General features: G+C 39.2%; 2 protein-coding genes across 2 annotated transcripts in view; one reads left to right on the plus strand and one right to left on the minus strand.

Moving 5' to 3' along the window:
- LOC6589324 (neuroguidin) overlaps positions 1-21,209 on the plus strand; it is a 55,765-nt gene that overhangs the window by 7,380 nt on the left and 27,176 nt on the right. The window lies entirely within an intron of this gene.
- Positions 5,185-15,263, minus strand: LOC6589578 (ABC transporter G family member 20). The gene is made up of 10 exons (XM_002014251.2): positions 15,174-15,263; positions 8,252-8,380; positions 7,759-8,181; positions 7,606-7,699; positions 7,187-7,542; positions 6,716-7,125; positions 6,462-6,648; positions 5,951-6,216; positions 5,803-5,889; positions 5,185-5,738 (listed from the first exon to the last, which is right to left on the minus strand). The coding sequence occupies exons 2-10, from the start codon at positions 8,353-8,355 to the stop codon at positions 5,527-5,529; spliced, it is 2,139 nt and encodes a 712-aa protein (XP_002014287.1). The 5' UTR covers positions 8,356-8,380; positions 15,174-15,263; the 3' UTR covers positions 5,185-5,526.

Genomic DNA, 21,209 nt, shown 5'->3' on the forward strand with positions numbered 1-21,209 from the left:
GTCCCTGTTGGCTGCTGCTGATGCTCTCCCCACCCTTTATCCCCTTTTTTAATTTTGTTGGTCTCTCCAGTGCACGGGCAGCGAAATAGGCTGCGTGGCTGCCACCGCCGCCATGTCCCACCATAACGTGACGCACCGCAGTGCAGCCTCCATCCTCGCTCTCTCTCCCTCTCCCTCTCCCTGTCGTCTCTCTCGCTCTCTCTGTCACCCACCTACTCTCCTCCTCCACGCATATATTGCTGTTGTTGTTTTTTCGGTCGCTGCATTGGCTGGCGTAATTTTTGCATTGCCTTTTGTGCACAGTGGAACGAAACGCGTTGAGAGGCGACAAAATAATATTGAATGAAAATTAATTGAATTTATATACTAGAAGAATAATTAATATAATTTAAATAAAAAAATTAAAATATTTCTCAATTCCATGTTTCTATATTTTTCTTAATTATCCATAACTAATGTTCTTCCAAACTTTCTCCACTCCCGTTCCAGGTAAGACAGCCCTTCCCTATATCCCACGTTTCGTTCCACTGTGCGAACCCAATCAGCAGTTGCGCCATATAAAGCAGCGCCGCGATGCTGTCGCTGTCGCTGCCACTGCCCCTATGTGTGCCAGGCAAAAGGCCAAACGCATGTGTGGCCAGGACCCCAGGACACTCTGCCTGCCCCTCGCAACCGAAAAGCTGCATGTACAGTGCGGCAGGACACAGAGCAACAGTACATAGTGCAAGAGCGAGACGGACGAATGCAAATCGAAGAAAAAGCTTGGGCGAGTGAATGAAACGAGCCTATGTGGCAAATGCATATACTCGTAAGAGAGCGAAAGAGAGTGTGCTCCCCCCCCCGTATGCGTGTTTGTGTGAGAGAGTGTAGTTGTATGTGTGACTGTGCCTGTGCCTGTGCGTACGCCCCCCCCAGCCCCATCTCAAAAATGGTAAACGCATCGAATGCGCATCGAATCGAAGACCCAACGTTGATTGTATTATATTGGCAGAGTTCAGAGCGAAAGCGAGGAGGAGTCCACCTGCAGCCCCCCCACCCCACTCTCCCTCCCTCTATCGTTCTGTTCTGCTTGTCCATCAGACATCGGTTGAACGTCATGTGGATTGTGGATGTGCTACTGCTACTGATGCTGCTTGCTGCTGCTGGACCCTCCGGGGGCGATACACATGCCAGCAAATTGAATAAACTCTCGAATCAAATTTTTCTCCCAGCAAGAAGAACTTTGACTGGCATGCTGCAAGAGAACCCCCCCCCCCAAAGAGTACATATATCGCATCCTATACTTATGCTCCGGTATATCGGTATATCGGTATATAGGCGATGCTATGGAAGCTGACTCCCGAGTCCCGAGTCATCTGTATCTGTGTATCTTTGCCATTTAAAGGGTCAATGAAATGCAAAAGTCCTTTTTGGCCAGCAGAACTTCAGATTGTGCTCTCTATTGTGTCATCTTTCATTATGCTTGATGGCCAATGGCCCATGGCCGGTGACCAGCTGGTTTTTCACTTGTATCTTTCCCTAAAAATATGGGTGGGGTCCTCAAAAAGCAGATGGAGATTTATATTTGTTTTGATTTAGTTGCCAACATTTATTTGTCGATCAAGGAAAAGCGTTTCTGGTCTTCTGGTTTGAACTTTAATTTTTGGTTAAAAATTCTAGGGAAAAGGGGGATACAAAGGAAGGCCTAGATACAGGACCAGTAAAGAGTAAAGAGGGAGATAGATATGATAGTTACTTTAGATACCTCAATAAAATGAATAAATAAGTGAGAAATTTTAGGGGAATTCTAAGAAGTTTTAGGTGTTTCTCTGAAAAGGCATCTAAAAATAGAATTATGATATGTTTCAGATATAAATTATTATTATTTAGAATTATTATTAAGAATAGGAGTTTTCAGAAGATTTATGTAGATATTTCGCTTAAACCTCTTAAATATAAACGTATTCCTCAAGTACATTCACCTTTAACCCTGCAAATCATCTATTTTCATTCTCTGAACTTTCCTTTGTTGCCACACCTTGAAAATCCTCTACCGAATGGCCAGGCCACACACAATTTTCGCTTTAGAAAACACCTTTAGTCAATCAACCCGAAACGAGGACTGGTTAAAGCTGTAAACAGGATACAGGATGCCGGAGTTCAAGGCAAAGTCTCAGCACACACACGCACACACACAGATACAGATACAAACACAAACAGAGTGAGATGTAGACACACACAGAGACAGAGATTTTTGGGGAAGCCCCCAAATGTAAAGACAAAACGCAAACAAAGCACACACATTTACCTTCATTAAAATTACGTTTAAATATTACACTTTTCGCCAGGAGAGCACGAGTATTACGTTTCCTGTCTGTCTCCAACTCGGAGTGTACGAATGTATCTGTCCCTGTGTTGTATCTGTATCTGTGTCTGTCTGCACAGTGTGCTTCCTGTATGTGTGTGTCTGTGTGTTGTTTGTGCTTGAGTTTGTTCAACTTGTTTGAAGGTCAAATTACGAAAGCAAGCCACAAAATTGTATCCAACTTTTCAAACTCCAATTCCTGTCTCGCTCGCTCTCTCTCTCTCGCCCGCTCGCTTTTCCTGGGAAAATTTTATATATGCACGAAATGGAGCAAAAGTTGTAACGAAATTTTCTCTTTAGACCAGTCGAAAAGGGCTTGGCACATGGGGGGGATTGACCTTCTGTCTCCCCCCCAAAAATTTGTTTTTATTGTTTGTTGCTTTTAAATTGTTGCAAAAGGTCATAGAATTTTCACTTTTTGTTGGCCACAAAATTGTGTTTTTATAGTCGAGACACACCGATGCCGAGAACGAGACTCGAGGAAAACTTTTGCCATTTGCCTACATTTTGGGTTGGAAAAACTTGACCCACTGATGGGGAAAACTCTGGAAAACATGGAAAACTCTGCTTGTTTGTTTGTCTGCCTGCCGTCTGTCCCCGGTATACCCTGGAGATAGTTTTCATGCTTGTGTTTGTGTGGCAGACCAGAGATTAAGCTACGGAATTTCTCTGGCGCAAATTGTGCATAAATTAATGTGAATGAAAATGAATATTCATTTAAGTTTGTAGAAACCACGAAGGATGAAGGAATTTAGGTAGATATTAGAGGTTTTTATGGAAGGAAAAATTGATTTAATCGATATTATCCCGATATAATACCGATATACAGTATGAACCTCGGGGAAAAATAATCTAAATAGTAAATTTAGGCGCCTACTAAGAATGGATCTAAGAAAAATACACACCTGAGGGATGAAAAAAGCTATCAAATTCGCCACTTACTCAGCTACAAAGATTTGAAGAACTTTTGTATGAATATTAAACATAGAAAATGGTTCGCTTTTCCATTTTAAAACCTCCCAGCACTCGTAATTCCATTTATTCTCTCTTACACGCTCTTTACCATTCTTTTGCACATGTATCTCTCCTTCAAACCTGATTTCTGCATCAATTTCATGACCAAAAACTAACTTTAACTTCTGGCTCTCACTTACATCCAGCAATTTGCATCCGTAAAACCCTTAAAATATTCCCTTTCTGGGCGGCAACAAGTAGAGGGCGGCAACGAGTACTCCTTCAACTTTTACGCACACTTTCTGCCCAACAACAATTTTCCAGCTTTGCACATTTTATGCAAGTTATATAAAATGCCAAACGACACTTTGGCACCCAGCCCACACAGCCACCCACCCAACCATCAGGCAGACACACACACACACACACACACACACAGACGCACAGACGCACAGATACGCCACACACTCTCAGAACCATTGGCTTTTTATATATATTTTTCTCCTTCTCGTCGTCGTCGTAGTCGTCGTCGTCGACGTTGGTCTCGTATTTGGCAAAGATAAAGTTTTGTAATAAAAATGTCTGCTGGCAGACAGCCGGCGGGAGGGGCGGCGGGAGCAGTGGGCAGCCCCCAGCCCCCAGCCCCAGATGGGGGACTACGGGAAAACCCAGCCAACCGGAGCAGACTTTCTGTCTAGCACTTTTAAGGCCCGAAGTGTGTCAGCAACTTTGCCACGTCCTCGACATCGTCGTCGTCGGCGTCGTGAACGTGTCCTTGTCCTTGGCCCACACACAGACAGAACCAGAGACTATTTTATATATATATATAAGATATATATGATGCATATATATATATATATATATATCTGTGTGTTTTTTTTAAGGGGGGGCAGAATGTTTAAGGAACTTTCGCTTTAGTTTTGCGCTGCTTTGAATTTCATATGAAGACAAATATTGAGAAAACTTGTTGACACTGTGGGTGGGCGGGGCATTAAATGGCTTTTTCTCTCTATTCCTTTGTGGAGTTTACTCTTTGGTTAACTTTTAGTTGGGACTTGCAAAGTTAATTAAGCATTTAAAGCGTTCTCTGCTTGAAAAGGGAAGTTTTGGTCCTTCGAGATCATGGTTGGAACGTGAATATATTACGTGGTGTAAATGCTTCAATTAGTACAAATTAACTGTTGAAATGGAGCTGTTCAACTAATTAGCAAGTCATTTAAATTCTACTTTACCAAACAAATCTTTAAAACTTACTTTTAGTTCATGTTTATGCTAATCAAACAATTTTAGTACAATTTTAGCCCCAATACAATAGGTTTATAACCATATTTATATTGGACTAAATTACCTTTAATGCTTTCTTCGCTTTAAATAAAAATGTAATAAATTTTAGTACACTCGAACAAAAATATTTGCATTTAAATTTGTACAGATTTGTTATTCTGAAGCCCAAAACTGAAAATAAAATATGTACTCAATTTAGCACAATTGAAAACGGTTAGCTTAATTTAAAATTACAAATAAAATGTGTACTAAAATTTAGTACTACCCACAAAAAGTAAATTTTTAGCTCAATTTATTTAGATTTGTATTTTTGGTTGATTTAAAATTTCCATTTAAATAATTATACATTTTAGTACACTATAATTTAGTACATAGATTCGTAGGTTTTTTTTTCTAAATTCCTTTTTGCAAAAATTACTAATAAATGTGAACATTTCGTTAGCAATCATTATTCTTCCCAGTACTAAAGTTTAGTACATGTCACAATAGATTTTTATATGAAATTTGATTGGTTTTGTTGTTCCTTTTTTTAATGAATACGATTTTTGTTGTGCAGTGTAGTATAAATATTTTTGTGAGACACCTTTAGACCTTATTACGACTGTTTTTTTTTAGTACATTCTAACACACTTTTAGCACAATAAAAGCGTTGCATTTCGTTGGTATGAAAGTTTTCTTCTGTTTTGTTTTGTTTTTTGTTTTTTTTTTTTGATGAGAGGTCTACAACATATGATATGCGAGTGATATGCTTCCGATAATTATTAAATTACATAGATACTACAACGATACGATATGTGTGTGTTTGTGTGTGTGTGGTGTGAGTGGTGTGTGTGTGTAAAATCGCCTATGAAGAAATGCTAATACAATACGATCTAAAGTGAAGGGCCCCCCTGAATAAATTGTGTATATTAAAACCCAAAAAGAAACGCCCAACGCCCTACGCCCTACGCCTTGCGCCTGATGCCAATGAGGCAGAGGACGAAGAAGATGATCGTCCAGCCGGCCATCACAAGGAAACCATTGTAGACCTTGGCATTGGTGATGGACCAGCCCTTTTCGATGACATTTCGTGCAGATATGGAGGGTATGGTAAAGGGTAATACCATCACCAGATCCTGCAGAAACTGTGGCATGCTCTCCAGGGGCCACAATAGGCCTAAAAATACAAATCAAAATTGTTTGAAATGTGATAATTTGGAAAAGAAATTACATTTACTTACCGCAAAGTATAATCATGGGATAGAAGGCCCCAGTGGCCACAAAATTGGCCTCCGTATGGGATTTGCAAAATACGGAGATGAAGAGGCCTTCAAAAAATAGAGAAATTAAATAAAGTGAGGCCAAAATTTATAATATATTTTTGCTTACCAAACAACATGCCACAGAATGCCGTCAGTGTGAGCAGTCCAATCAGTGTCGTTGTATCTCCATTGTTGTAGGTATCGAAAACAATGCCAATGTACATGATAACCTCAAACGATTGCAGGGCCATGATTATCAGTTGGGTCAGAAGATGGGCCCACAGCATTTCAGTGGCCGAAACACCAGCCAACAGAGTGCGATCCCAGATACCATCCATGCGCTCGGATATGAAAACAGCAGCCGTCATCAAAGTGGCCAAAAAGAAGACCATGCTATGGGGTGGGATTTAAGGATAGTTGAGGCATTGAACGAATAGATTTAAGAAGGGTTTTTTGTGGCTAAAAGAAAAGATCAGAGGGATCTTCAATCGTGCCTTCTTTTAGTTCCAAAAAGCCCCCTCTGAATACTTGGGATAGCAGAAACCAATGGAAAAATGCAATTATGAATTACAGAAAGTTGAAACATTAGAAAAGGAGTCCAGGAAATGATCGGCAGACCGTACTGGTTCCCTACTCACGTCATTACAACACCGGGGGCACAATACTGCTGGAACTCAATGTCTGCAGTGCCGTAAATGGGTTCCTGGAACTGAACGGGCAATTGCACCAGAGCGGCCGAGGCATTACAGTCCTTGACCACGCTACTCATGAACGAAGCGAATTTATCACGGAGTTTGCGTTGAATAAAATATGCCACTTGTTGATCTGCAAACAGACGAAAGAATATCTCAATTAAGGATACGAAATCGCAGCCTAATCGCAGGTCTCCCACCTGTCATATCGATGTGAACACTCAGTTCCGCATGGTCCACAGCCCCATCGCTGGCATGGCGTCCGTCTTCGAGGACCGATGATATCGATTCACTAAAGTTGTGGAAGAAATGAATGTAGCCCACGGTGAGAATCTTTTTGGCATCCCTCAAGGCATCCGATTCGCTGGTATAGTACTTCCTCGTGGCCACATCGTCGCCCAACTCTCGGATGAACCGACAGGAGAGCTTGTGGAACTTGCACGTGTCGTTCGAATCGTAAACGGTGACCAGACTGTCGTCGAAGCACTCCGAATAGCTTTTGACCTCGCCCGAGTATATCCCCAATTCGAGATTCTTTGGGGTTTTGCCGATGGCCAAATAAAAGCAAGACAATTGGATGATGGGAAACAAAAGCATGAAAATGATGCCCCTAAAAAAGAGGATACGTTTAAAGGGGGGACGGCGATTGAGGCGATTTTTCTACCACTTACGATGGCTGTCGGAAAAGCTGCACGAAATTCTTGGTCATCAAAGCCTTGAGCCGTCCTTTGGTCGTGAAAAACACCTTCTTTCGATTCTCATTCACCGGCTCGTCGTAGGGAATGGGCGGCTTCTCCAGGCTCAGGCCAGGATCATGGGTATCTATCACTTCTGTGGGTAGCACAGCTGTTGGCAGGGCCTGCTGCTGATTCTTATTGTGGTCCATTATTTGGGCCAACTCATCCTCATTGCCCTGCCGTTGGCTTAGTATAAGAAAGGCGTCTTCAATGGACTGTGTGCCGAATTGAATCATGATATTTGTGGGTGTGTCCTCCGCCAAGAGAACGCCATTGCGCATGAGGCCAATCTGTGGGAGAAGGAAGTGTTTTAGGAGATGTTTTATACCAGAAAGAAGTGAGGTTTTCCTTACACAATTTGCCTGCTTGGCCTCTTCTATGTAATGTGTGGTTATGATCACAGCCAATTTGCTATTTCTGGTTGTCTCCACAAGAAAATCCCAGATTCTAAGAGGAAATTCAATGGTTAATCTCTCCGAAATGATCGGCTTCCATCCGCCACTTACTTCTCACGCAACATGGGATCCAAGCCCACTGTGGGCTCATCTAAAATGAGGAGCTCCGGGTCGTGGATCATGGCGCAGGCAAAGGACAAACGCCTCTGTTGTCCCCCACTGCATTGTTTGATCATTTGTCGGGCTGGCGGGAGCTGCAGCAACTCCTTTAAGAGCTTGAATTTCTCACGAATCCGCTCATCCGTCAGGCCGTATATCCGACCAAAGTAAAAGATCGTTTCCTTGACGGTCATCTCCGCGACCAAAGCGATCTCCTGGGGCATGAAGCCCACACGAGAGCCGGGGACGCCGCTGCCAGGAGAGCCCGGCTTTACGCCCAACACGTTTATCTCGCCGCCATTGAGACGCCGCTGGCCAACAAGGCAGGAGAGAAGTGTGGTCTTGCCACAGCCCGAGGCACCTAGCAACCCGTAGCTATCGGAAGAAAGTTCTTGAATGTATAAGTATCTGTCGAACTCGAGTCGGAATTTCGTATGCCACTCACATGGAGCCACGCATCACGTTCATATTCAGTTGATTGAGCACAATCTTGGGGTTCGATTTGGAGCCATAGTACTTATAGCCATTCCTCACTTCCACGGCCGCCATCTTGAGAGTTCTCGCTTATGTTTTTCTGTGGAATAATTAATGAAAATTATAGAATTATTTAATTATCCATTGGGTATAAATCAGTTTTTATAGACAGGGACAGCGCGTCGAGGGGGTGTTTTGAATGTTGAATGCAAGGAATACGCTTTTGATTTGCGATTCCCATTCAATGGGAATCTTCCTTTTATACGATGTTTGCGAAGGTGCATTTTTTAAGCTGATTAATTATAATTTAAATTTTTAAATTTTTTTAGTTTTTGTTTTTTTTTTTTTATTTTTAGTTTAGTTTTATTTATTTAATAATTTGTATTTCTACTTGTTTTTTCTTTTAATTTTTTAAAATTATTAATTAATTAATTTATTTATGAATTATTTATTATATTTATTTGTTGTGTTTTACTAATTTTGGGGTTTATATATACATATTTTAAGAAAATCCCCTACTGCTTGTGGTGAATGGTCCTCTGTTCGTTTTATTCGAAATGAATGTATCCTTTCGCTTAGGCGAACATTTGTAACGCAAATCAACGTCATTCACAGTGGAAAATGCTCCCTAGTGGAAAAGTGGTTTAATAGGCCGCCCATCTATGGTGTCTAGCTTATTCTTAAAGATCGCCCATTTTTTCCGCTACGCCTCTGATATAATCCTCATAAATCACTTGCGTCAACAGAATTCTCATTCTCCTGCTCATTTTCTTGATTTGGTTATGTATTTTATTGATTTGCTGCCTCTGTTGCCTCTTTATGACATACACGTGCCGTTCTGCTCAAAGCACTTGTCCGATCCATAATTTATTTCGGATTTCATTTAAGATACAGATGCTATGTGTGGCATCAATGGGTGCTATGTGTAGGAGTGCTACGGAGTACCCAAAGCGCTAATTAACCAACCCACCGCTTGACTGAAAGTGAAACAAAAATCTCTGTAAATTCTATCGGCCAACTAAAGTGGAAGTCTTGGCAGTTCAATAACCTCTTTCTGGGCGAAGAAGATACGTACATAGAGAATAAGATACATATACACTCCCATGTATGAGGAGAACCTTTCATGACCAAACAGATTTGGCAGATACAATTTGTGAAGATTATTAGAGAATATTCCTCATAAAAGTTACGATTTTCTAGAGTTCCGTCCGTATTGTTGCATGACTCAAAGTGTTTTTGTGGCAAAGATTGATTAGGAAATTGCTCTATTAAGATGCGATACAGTAGGAGAAAAGGTTGGAGAAAACCAGTAGAGAAAAACCCAAAAGATTTGCTGGAAAATATACACGGTTTTTATGAGGTTTCGTCTGTTCGAAGCCTTAAAAAACACATTAAACAACTTCATTAAAACCGGGTGAAAAGGTTGATATTAGAATACGAAAATATTTAGCTAAAGACAATAATGAATCATCTTTAAAGTTAGTTATTTTTCCACTTTACAGCGTCTAGTAAATGATGAAACAAAAGGGTTTCGTTCCGACTTGAACACAAGGGAAAAGTGTTTTTTTGAGAGGTAGAACTTTACCTCTGGTCAGGTTTTTTTTTTCCGGATGAATGTAAATTGTAAATTGAGACTTGAGAGGGACAGGCAGACAGACAGACAGACAGACAGACACACGCGGAACAATCACAGTGACATCTGATTTGGAGGGGCGGGGGGAGAGACACAGAAACGTCTTGAATAATAAGTGGAGGGGCTATACTATATAGAATATCTGTGTGCTTAGTACCTATATCTCAACGTCAGAAATAATGCATTCTGAATAAGCAAACACCTTGGAAGTGGACTGTAAAGAGCCGCTGCCGCTGCTGCTGCTGCAAAATGTAACTCGTGTATCTGATGAATGCGTCAGTGGCGGCTGCTGCTGGCTCTCCAAAAAAAGTGTGAGAAGAATCGTAAATAGTTATATGACTGTCAATATGCATCAGGTGGCGGTACTATAGAGTGGGTGAAGAAGCATGTGACGAATGGAAAAATGTATTCGTTTGGTGACCTCTTTTATTGGTTATTCCCAGAGCACACGAAAGCGTTTGGTTTTCAAAGGTTTTGTTTACGGATTTTGTATTTAAATTAACGGAAAGCGTTTTGGTGTTCTTTGAAGGCTTTGGATGTTTTGCGGAGGAAGAGGAATACCAGGTTTCAACGTAATCCTAACCCGGTAATTATTATCCGATTTTGATGATTTTGGGCATTTAGGTAACGATTATCGTTATTTGGAACTCTGTGAAGTTTCAGTATCGTATCTTGAAAATTATAGACTCCCCAAGACTTTTACTAGAGGCCGAATTTGTCAAGAGTTTAATTGCCTTTAAAATTCTCCTTAAAGACCCTCTAAATGTTACCCAAAACCTGTCCCATTCATAACTGACTAATATCCCTTCCCTTTATGGCTCCCCATCATGATCTCATACTTACCTTGCCTTGCCTTTCATTCAATGTTAATTCCTAGATTTATTTAAACAATTTATTATTATGAATATTATTATTTTATTGACTCCCTCCCTCTTTATCTTTCTGCCTCTCTTTCTCGTTTGCAATCTCAAAAATTCCCGTATACGATATAGTATGTATTTCTCGTGTGTGACCTTGCTAATCAGACTTTGACCCACTTAGAGTGCCGACTCATGTTTTAGTCTCTCAAGCCCCAAAAATAAGCAAGCAACTTCATTGCATTCGTATCTATTTATCTGTTTAGCTCTCTCACATATCTGTATCTGTATCGATGTCGGTATCTCATAGATACATAATCAAATGCGCCGGCAAAACAACAAAAACACACACAGCCCCATAATAAAAACGCGTTCGTTCGAAAGTTAAAAGCCCCGAAAAAAAGCAAAAAAATAAAAATAAACACAAAAATTGAGTAAGGTTAGTAACACACCAACAATCGTGGCCATAACTTAATGTTGTTAACGTTTCTGCCCGGCCCGAATGCCTGCCTGCCTTTTTGTTGGTATTTCTGGTATATCTTTCGCTTGCTGCTGTTTGCTTAACATTGCAGCCGATGACGCAAAAGGACAACACAATTTTTGTTCAACCTGATGTCCAGGTGTGTGTTTATTTTTATACATATACGAGTATTTCTTTATAAAGCTGTAATTTTTTTTTATTTAGCCGAAATTGAGAGAGAGGCTTAAACAATTATTGCCCTGAGGGTTCAACCTTACTAAAAGATTAATAAAATGAAAATAGTTTTAATGGCTGAGTGTTTGCAAAGTGCCTCAGAGGTGGGGAAAAACATTGAAGCGTTTCGGGGAAAACCATTGAAACATTTCGGGGGAAACATGTGCGAAAAAAGGAAAAGAAATAGGGACCCCGTCCGTTCCCTACTTTCGAACTTTCTTTGCTATTTCCTATACAACTCACTCGTACCATATAAAAATCATCTAATATGAGCTACAGGAATAAATTCAATCATATCTGAAGAAATCCCATTTGTTTCCAATATAGATAATATTCTTCACTTTCATTTCAAAGAATATATGTCCCAGTCGGAATATTTTTATCACTTTTCATATACCATTCAATCTGTAGATAGTCTTTATCTTTACATCACAAATCGAATTTTTATTTATTATTATTATTTATTGGTATTTATTTATTAATTTTTTTTATTATTTATTGGTATTTATTTATCTATTATTATTATTTATTAATATTATTTTATTTTTATTATTTATTATTTTTTTTTTTTTTAGAAGAGTCTTTTTCTTCCTACAGCATCTTCAAAAATCTTGTAAAATTCTCACCAATAAAATATTAATTTCCCATGCTTAATTTCCTCCAACAATATTTTTCCCCTGAGAAAAAACTTCACAAATCAAAAATGATCAGAAAAAACCCAAAATTAATTAATCAACAAAAAAAAAGCCGCCAAAAAACCTCAGTCACAGAGAAGACGCCACTCGTCATCAAGGTTGCTGCCAGCAACTGGTTAACGGGGGCTACCGCCGCCGCTGCTGCCACTGCTGCTGACGTTGTAAAGTGGTTCCAAAAAATTGTCTATATGGTTTATTGATGTATTTTATACGAATTTTCTCGTATGCAAGCACCGCATTTTATTTGCCAAAGAGTCTTTTCGCAATGTTTGCAATGGAGCGGCCCTGAGCTGCTTAGAAGTGTGGTGTGTGGAGGGTGGATGGTGGAGAGTGGAGGGTGTGTGGTGCCCCCGAAAACTGGAGGTGGGTCTTTCTCAGCACGCCAGAATGTTCGACTGAGTAATATGCGGCTCGTAAAAAGTAAGTGTACAACGGGCACGCCCCCTTTTGAGCCAACAAGCCCTGGCCAACACGTTTTCTGTTACCTTGATGCAGTTTAACGGCTTATTTAACAGGCCAAGCATATCGGCCAAGTCACTAACTAAGACACACAGTTGCGATCGATCGGATCGAATCGAATCGGAGTGTTGCTGCAGTGTTAGTGGGTATTTAGTTCGTGCAACATGTGGCTCGTGCACCGCCTCTCCGCCAAAACGAAGACCCGCTCTCTTTGCGGCTCTGACGGCTTGCTTCCTTCTCTCTTTTCGCGGCGTGTCTTTCAGTGTTGTCTTTCTCTTTCTCCGGGCCAGGCTTTTTTGTGGCATGGCCACTTCTTATATAATGGCACAACACAATCATTTCGGTCAAGCTGCAACAGTGGTGCGCCACTGTTGCCCCAGCAGCAAAAGCATACAGCACCCAACAACAGCTCTTCGCGGACTGAGCTTAACCTCATTCACCTTTTGTGCTGCAAGTGGAATATAATTGAATTCTTTGGGAAGTTTCGCCAAGAAAGTGGGTGGAAAACTTTGAAAGGGGAAGCAGAGTTTCTTTTAAGATTGGCTCATGTAGAAAGTGTTTAAACCCGAATTAATAGGGCTTGAAAATGTTATAACGAGCGGAAAACAGTTTGCTTTGCTCTTCGGAATAAATAAGGAATGCATGGTCACTTGCTTTTCTTATTTCAGCTCTTATAGTTGTCCAAACAAGATGAAATTTTGAATAGGATTGGATAATAGTATCATATATCACTTCACAAAAATTGGACATAATATCTCGCAAAATATTGAAACCGCAACTAATTTAGTTTCATACAAAAATGATCCCATTAAGCTGATTTTTGGAATTATGGTAGATAGTAACATCATCTATAACTCTATAAAAAATCAAAGCCATATCTCAGATATAAGGGAAACCAAAGCTGTTTTAGTTATTTTCAGCTGCTATAATGATCCAATCAAGATGATTTTGGGAATCACGGTACAAAATACCATCATCTATAAATCAATGAAAAAATCAACGCCCCATCTCTAAAACTCTGGACACCACAATGTTGCCGGTTTTTCCGCACATGAATGATTTTCGTCTTTTGGTTTTGTTTTTATACTAATTTTAGTTGTCCCCATTGCATGGCATGGAAGTCGTCTCTTTCTTTGATTATAATTTTTTTTTGCTACTGCTGTGCCGTCTCTTTCTCTGACATTTCTCTGTTTGAGGTAACACATGGCTTTTACTTCTTATTCGAGTTTTCTGTGGGTTAGCGTTTTGTGTGTCATTTTTTTGCTGCTGTGTTTTGTGTAATTATAGATGGTTGCATGGTAATAATTGTCTTTATAATGGGGCTAGGAGTGTGAAAAGTATATGAATTATGGCAAGTAGGGGAAGAAATGTGTGTTTCATTTGAGAAATTACTCAATTGAGGAGAGTTGTACATGCTTAAGGCATTTGGCATTTATCTGCCCAGAAATGCTTGTGGTTTCAGCAATTTACCCAAATTATCCCCCTCTAGGCATCATCGTTTGGGCTACCAAATTATTTTCCTGATTCCCAAAACAATTTCCCTAACGATCAGCCATGTAAAGACATTAGATATCTCCTAATCGATTGCGTGCCTTCATTTAATTGAATTTCCTTGGCCAAATTGATTGACAGAAAGAGAGAGGAACGGAGAGGTAGATATTTTGCATTTCCCAATATCCCCGGCACTCCCCACTCCCCACTTTATTTTCTGTATTTTTTGTTGTTGTAGAAATACAAACAGTGGACAAAATAGTGCTCTATGGATTGCCATTTATGTTTGTAAAAAATTCTGGCATAGGATACCCTATCATCCGGGTATATACCCTATAATCCAAAGAGTAGATAGACCCTATCTATCAACCATATCCCGTTTCATGCTTCATGCGGCATTGCGCTCAAGTTTGTGCCTTAAGTCTTTCGTTTTTCCACTTTTCTTCTTCGCCTCTATTTTCCATCATTTTGTGTGTTTGTGTGTGTGTGTGTGTGTGTGTGTGTGTGTTTTCTGTGTGCTTTTCCACCATAAGATAACACACAAGCAAGGAAAATACCCCCCAAAAAAACATTTTCTGCTGACTTCACTTTGAATGCGGAAATTTTTGTTTTTGGTGGCACACAAAAAACTGAGATTATATTCAAGTTTTTCATACAAATTTGTGTGTATTAAAATATATATTTTATGGTAATCAAATTGCAACAAAATATCATACAAATAATTAATATTTTTGGTTCATTTTCGATTTTTCACGCTTCAATGGTTATACATATTCCTTTATAAATTATATAAATTCCATTAATCCTTGTTTAATGTCCAATCCTTTGTGGAATCTATCACTTTTTTCATCCCTTTAGCACATGGCGACTTTTTTCACTTTTAGTTTTCACAAAGAAGTTTTTATATCAAAATTTCAACACCAGTCCAAAAATGAACATTTGTTTTCATTTATTTCAACATATTCTTGGCTTAAATTCATGATTTCCACACTAAAAAACGTTTATTCCACTCGAAAATCATGAATAAACCAACATTCCAACAATAATCTTGCTAAATTTCGTACCGTATTCAGCGAGTGATTTTTCTTCTATTTCTCTCCTTCTAACTCTTGTTTTTTGGTGTTTTGTTTGTTGCGCACGCGCGCTTTTTGTGTTGCAATTTTTGGCTTTTCGCTTTTTCGCTTGATTTTTGTTTTTGTGTGTTTGCGTCTCAAGAGTGCTGCTCGGCCTGGCCTTTTCCGTTTTTCTTTTCACTTCGGCGGTTACTCGCGCGATTCCACTTGGCCCCAAGTGCTGCTCGCAAGCTCCGGTTGACGACTGAAGCAAACCGCCGACGGATCGCGCACTCGCAAGCTTGACTTTAAGCGCCTGACTTTTGAGCTTTCAGACCAGACCAGACGCCCGATCGTCGATCGTCGACCGTCGGGCGGTGGCGCTTTTTTTCTTTTCGAAGCCCAACGACAAAAAAAAGTTGAATAAAATGCAAAAAAAAAACCCAGAAGATAGATTGTCTCTGAAATGAAATTTTTAATGCGGCACAACACAGCACTTTTTTTTTTACTTCTTTTTTATTTTTTCTCTGCGTGTGTCTGGGGAACTTTTTTTCTTTAGCCGATTTTTATTTCTTCTATTGGCAGGTTATTTTGTAATGTACGAGAGATATGACTAGATTTACTTGATTGCACAGTTTTTGGAGGGGAAATCATTTGTCATTTAAGGGGGGAATAAAAAAGGGGTATATCTTGAGTAATAGAATAACTTTTAGGCAAAAACCCAAGTGCTATCTGTCAGTTATTGAATGAACTTTCATAAAAAACAATCAGCAAATAAATAGAAAAATGGTAAATTATTGTTAAATATTACGAGATTTTTTACTCTTCTTAATTTTATCTATATGCTCGGGGAATTTAAGGGGAGAGAAGAAGATCCCATATAAGATAGTTTATCCTACCATATTGTTTAATATTATTTATGGATAAGCGTTTTTGAAATGGAAAATGTATGTGTAAATGTATGTAAAATGTATGTATGTAAAATGTTTCATATAATCAATTGCGTTACCTAATTAAAAATAACAAATAAATTCAAAACCTTTCAGTCTCCAACAAAATAGTGCTAAATGGTCTTTGTTTTAAGATATACGCTTGAAATAAGATGAAACAAATCTAATATACCCCAATACTCATTTTGAGTATCGGGTATAAAAAGTATCCAATATAACGCAGAAAGACCTTCTGACTATAATTACCATAAAACTTTGTTGATTTATGTCTTCAAAGCGAAAAATGTGCCATTAATCTATAATAAAATGTAATTGATAAAGAAGGATCTAAGTCTTCATCGTAGAGATCGTTTCAGAAAGGAAAACCCTCTCCGCACTCTATAGTATAAATACTGGTATTTTTCCTAACATTTTCAGCCACTTTGTTGTAGTCGCTGGAAGTCTTGGTTTTTAGTCATCCATATTAATGGATTCTACTCGTACTCGTACTAATTCTCATGTGCGACTGGAACCAGTTCCGCAAGAAATAATTAATCGATTTAATTCTTATCTTTAAACACTTTTTCTCTCTCTCTCTCGTTGCAGGTATGTAAATGTGTCTTAAATACAACTGTTTTCTATAATTATAACAATTATTATTCTGCGGTGAGTCTCTCATTTTTATCAAAGACGTCAACTAATTGCGCATTTCATTATGCCTTATATAAAAGGCTTCAATTGTTTCATTGATTTCGGAAATCATTGTTTCATCATTCATCATTCCATTAATAATTAAAAGAATTCAGTTATAGATTTCCTGGTTTTTTTCAAGTATTTTTTCCAAAAACATTGCATGTTTTCTCATGATCTAAATTACAACATGCAAATAGTTTGTTTGTTTTTGTTGCTAATGGCCGATTATCGTGTTAATTGGACTACGGAAATTACAGACTTTATGGAGAGAATCATTAGACGGCTTCATAGCAACGCTTGGTTAACCTTTGAACCCTGTCCACCTGATCTCCCGTGATCTCGGATGTCCAAAAGTTGAGAAAATAGCGTGTTCTTTATAACTATAACTCTTTAGAGGCAGACTTTCAGAAGAATTCTTTTGAGGCTAAACACTTCCGTGTGGAGAGTGTTTTTTGGGGTCTATAAAAATGTTTAAATGTCTAAAGAAAATAATAATGGAAATAAGACGCCGTTTTGGGGTGGAATCCATTATGTTCTGGAGAAGGAAGGGGGGGTGTATGTGTTTGGCTTGGTTTTATATTTTGGGGATCTAAAACGATTGGGAGTCCGATCTTCGAGAGCATAACTGTCGTAAAGTTACCATAAAACAAGAACAAAGTACAATCTATAAGTTTTTTCGGGGTCTTTAAAACTGCAAAACTTTAAACTCTGAGGGTTAAAAGTGAACACGAAAAACATCTACGAAAGAGCCCCGACTTTTGGTTATCTTTTCCCGTATCTACCCAAGGCCGAAGTCTAACACTCTCATTTGATTTAAAGACTTGTGCAAAACTACCTTTCTTTCCCCATCGATTCGAATCGAATCCCAGGTCTGAGAGCCCGGGCAAATTTCTGATTTAAATCTCCATACAATTACCCCATTTGCCAACCATTTAACCCCAATTTAACACATTTTTGACCAGGTTTGTTTGGAGATGCTGTCGCCCTCTTGCACAAGTGTTTTTTTTTTTTTGCAAATAAATACGTTTGAAACATTTGGCTCATTCGGCTCTTTGGGGTCTTCGTCGGGGTCTTTGTCTTTCATTCATTGTCTTACAAAAGCATAAAGTTTATGGCACTTCAAAAGAGACACGCTTGTTTGCTCACATTTGTTGGATGTTTCGATGGGTTTTCGGGGTTTGAAACAAAAGAGAGCATATCCAAAGTCTGGGGTTCATGTCTTTCGATTTTCCCTCATCCCGAAGCCCGAAATCATCTTTTTTTAGCTGACGTTTTGTCTGCTTCTTCGACTGCTTCTTCATTCACCATTTAGCCATTGGCTTATAACCATATGACTTCGTTTTTTTTTTTTCGTGTTCAAGGCCATTCGATGGCGCTTTCTTTTACAATAGGCGACCTTGACGCTGCTGCTGCGACGGCTGCGACTGCGCAAGAGCCCCAAGGCGTCGCGCCGCGCCGCGTCGCTTGGCACTTGCCTGCTTGGCTCTTGGCTGCTTGGCTCTTCGTCTTGGCCTGACTTTTGGGCCTGGCTTTTGGTTTATGGCGTCTCTGGAGCTTGCACGCCGCTGCCTGCCTTCGGCCGTGTCGATGTTTGTTATCACAGAGAGTCGGCTCTGTCAGTCGGACCGGACAGGCAGACACACGGACAGACAGACAAATTAACCCACTTAGGGTATGTTGAACGCATTGACCACTTGCCTGGTGTTCCACCTGTTGCCTCTTCTGCTCTGCCGCTTGCCTCTGGGGCGGCCCTCTCTCTCTCTCTCCCTCTCCCTATCTCTGGGATTCCGCTCTTTCTTGGGTTATTGATCAGGGCAGACCCGTCTACAAATGGCAACGTTTAATTTTTTCCTGGCTTAAACGCTCACCAAAATGTCGCAAACCTTGTTGTTGTTGCTGCTGCTGCTGCTACTGGCGGGGTTGTGCAATTGTTAACTAGTTTCCCCGCTCCAGTCTTGCCCTCTGCGATGTAGCGCAACGGTGGAACGCTCTTTAGGGTCTTTGGTGGCATGCCCTTTACCTTGGGGCATACTTAATTTGCCAGGTGCTTTGATTGGGGATCATACTTGAGCAGAATATAGCAGAAAATTATGAAATATAGGGATATATTGTATGTTTTTTATGGATATGGTGATCATTTTTGGAATAATAATATATATCCACCAATATAAAAAAATTCTTCGTAATCGGATAAGTCTTTTAGGAAAATATATGACCATCGCGGCTGGTGAAAAAGTTTATAGCGTCTACAATTTCGAATACAAAGCGCTCTAATTTCATGGAACTATGAATAATGCCACTAGCTAACCATATACCAAAATTCATCATGATCCAAAAATATCTACAGTCACAAAAAATGAAAGTTAAACGAAATTCAATTACAAATTTCTTTAAAAACCTAGAAAAATATTAATTCAATATAAAGAGTATTGAATATTCGGTTTTTCTTTATAAATAAAATACATTTGTCTATGCAAAATGAAAATGCAACTTTTGCCTCGTGGTCTCCTCTGTCTGTGGTCTGTATTTTTCCAGCTCATCCAAATACCTCTATCTCTATCTCTCTCTCTATGCTCCTCTCTCTGTCTGTCTCTCTTTTCCCACTACGCTGCTCTCTTTACCCCTTCTCTCTCTCTCTCTCTCTCTCGCGCTTGGCAATTGCAGCGCGAGGTTATAGGAGTTTTGTAATAATTTATGGGTTTGTTGTGCCCTGCCCCCGACGCGCAGTCTGTCTTTCAATTGCCTGCATTACGATTATTAAGCAAATAAAATTCGATTAAAAAAAATGGGCAGAAAGAAATACAATTATTTTATTTTATTTTATTATTATTATGACAACGCCCTGCGCCTTATCTTCCATCATTTGTCGATTATATGGCATGTACAAAAATATATAAATTACCAGCCAATTTCCCCCAACTGACACGTTTTTCCTCTCAGTCTCTCTTCTGCATTCTTGTTTTCCCGCCGCTGATAAATCGCAATATTACAATAATTAAACTGCAATTAAAAGCCGCATTGGGTAAATAAATTTGTGTAATAGTACAACATTTTTTTCAGGCTTTGAACAATAACTAACGCTCCGGTTTTTTGTTTGGAAACTTTTGTGGAATTATTTCTGTATAATTGTTGACATTTGTGAGGGATTTTTAGTTATAGTTCAAGGTTTTTTTTACCCACGGATTTGCCAATTGTACGCGAATGAGGAAAATGTTGATGTTTTATAGCGAAGAGATTTAATGTGAAAAAATTAAGTAGGGCTTAAAGTTGATTAAATATGTCAAAGAAATATCGAAATTATATCGAAAACTTATAAGCTGGGCATTTTCGTAATATAAATAGAATATAAAAACATTGAAAACTCATTTAAAATTATGAAAAAAACACTAAAAAATATATGTATATACACAATAATTGAAATAAAAAATAATTAGATACATTTTACACATTTTGAAAGTGCTTTGATGTCGTATTTAACATCATTTTAAAACCCTTTAAAATAATTTTTCCCGCTCTTCAAGCGATCTGGCAACATTTTGAAGCTTTTTTCGCGCTTCATTTGTGTCTCAAGCCTCTCTTTAAAGTCTCTCTTGAAAGCTTTCACCAAAAACTCTCTTAAATCAGGCCAAAAACTGCCCCAAAATATGGTGTTTATTTCTTGGACAAACACGGAGCCTATCACCAGAAGCTGACGATCCGCCTGGTAACCAGATTGTATGCTAATTAAACCCAAATTAGCATTAAAATACAATCAATTTAAGCTTTTGTGCCCTAGCAACAAAAAGCTTGGCAACAATGTTGCTCGATGCCACAGCCACAACCGCAGCTACAGCGAAACATGTGTACAGTGGCAATCCTCTTAATGATCCCTCAATTAGGCTTAAATGAAACGAAACTGCGGCATTTTGATCGACATCGCAGACAGTGGAGACAACAACTCCATTCAGAGAGTGGCATTTATTTAATTGAGACTCATTTGACAGTCGGCGGAAAGGGGGAGAAACTAGATGAATGAATATAGATCAGACACCCGCTGCGATTAAAGCCGCTATTTATTCCCCCGACTATCACTTGCGGGATATTAATATTCTTTAAATGAGCGAACTTTGAACCGTAATTGCTGTTGGAACGGTAATTTATGCATAATAATTCACTCCCCTCGATAGAGCCGTATAAAAGGGCATTTCGCATACAAATTATTGTCATGCTATAAAAGTTCCCTCTGTCCAGTTCTCTTCTCCTCTCCTCTCAGATATTGTATGTGATAATTGATATTCAATTTTTATACTAAGCTTAATCAATGCCTGAGTTAAACGATGAATGTCTTAGACCGCCTGGGGCTTAAGCTAATTCCCGGAATTTTGTATTTAATGACTTGATTTCGTAGCAAAAGGTTACAGCCTTTATAAATTATTTTCCAAACTGG

Source organism: Drosophila persimilis, unplaced genomic scaffold (assembly GCF_003286085.1).
Source record: "Drosophila persimilis strain 14011-0111.01,24,50 unplaced genomic scaffold, DperRS2 tig00000191-arrow-pilon, whole genome shotgun sequence".
NCBI classification, from domain to species: Eukaryota; Metazoa; Arthropoda; class Insecta; order Diptera; family Drosophilidae; genus Drosophila; species Drosophila persimilis.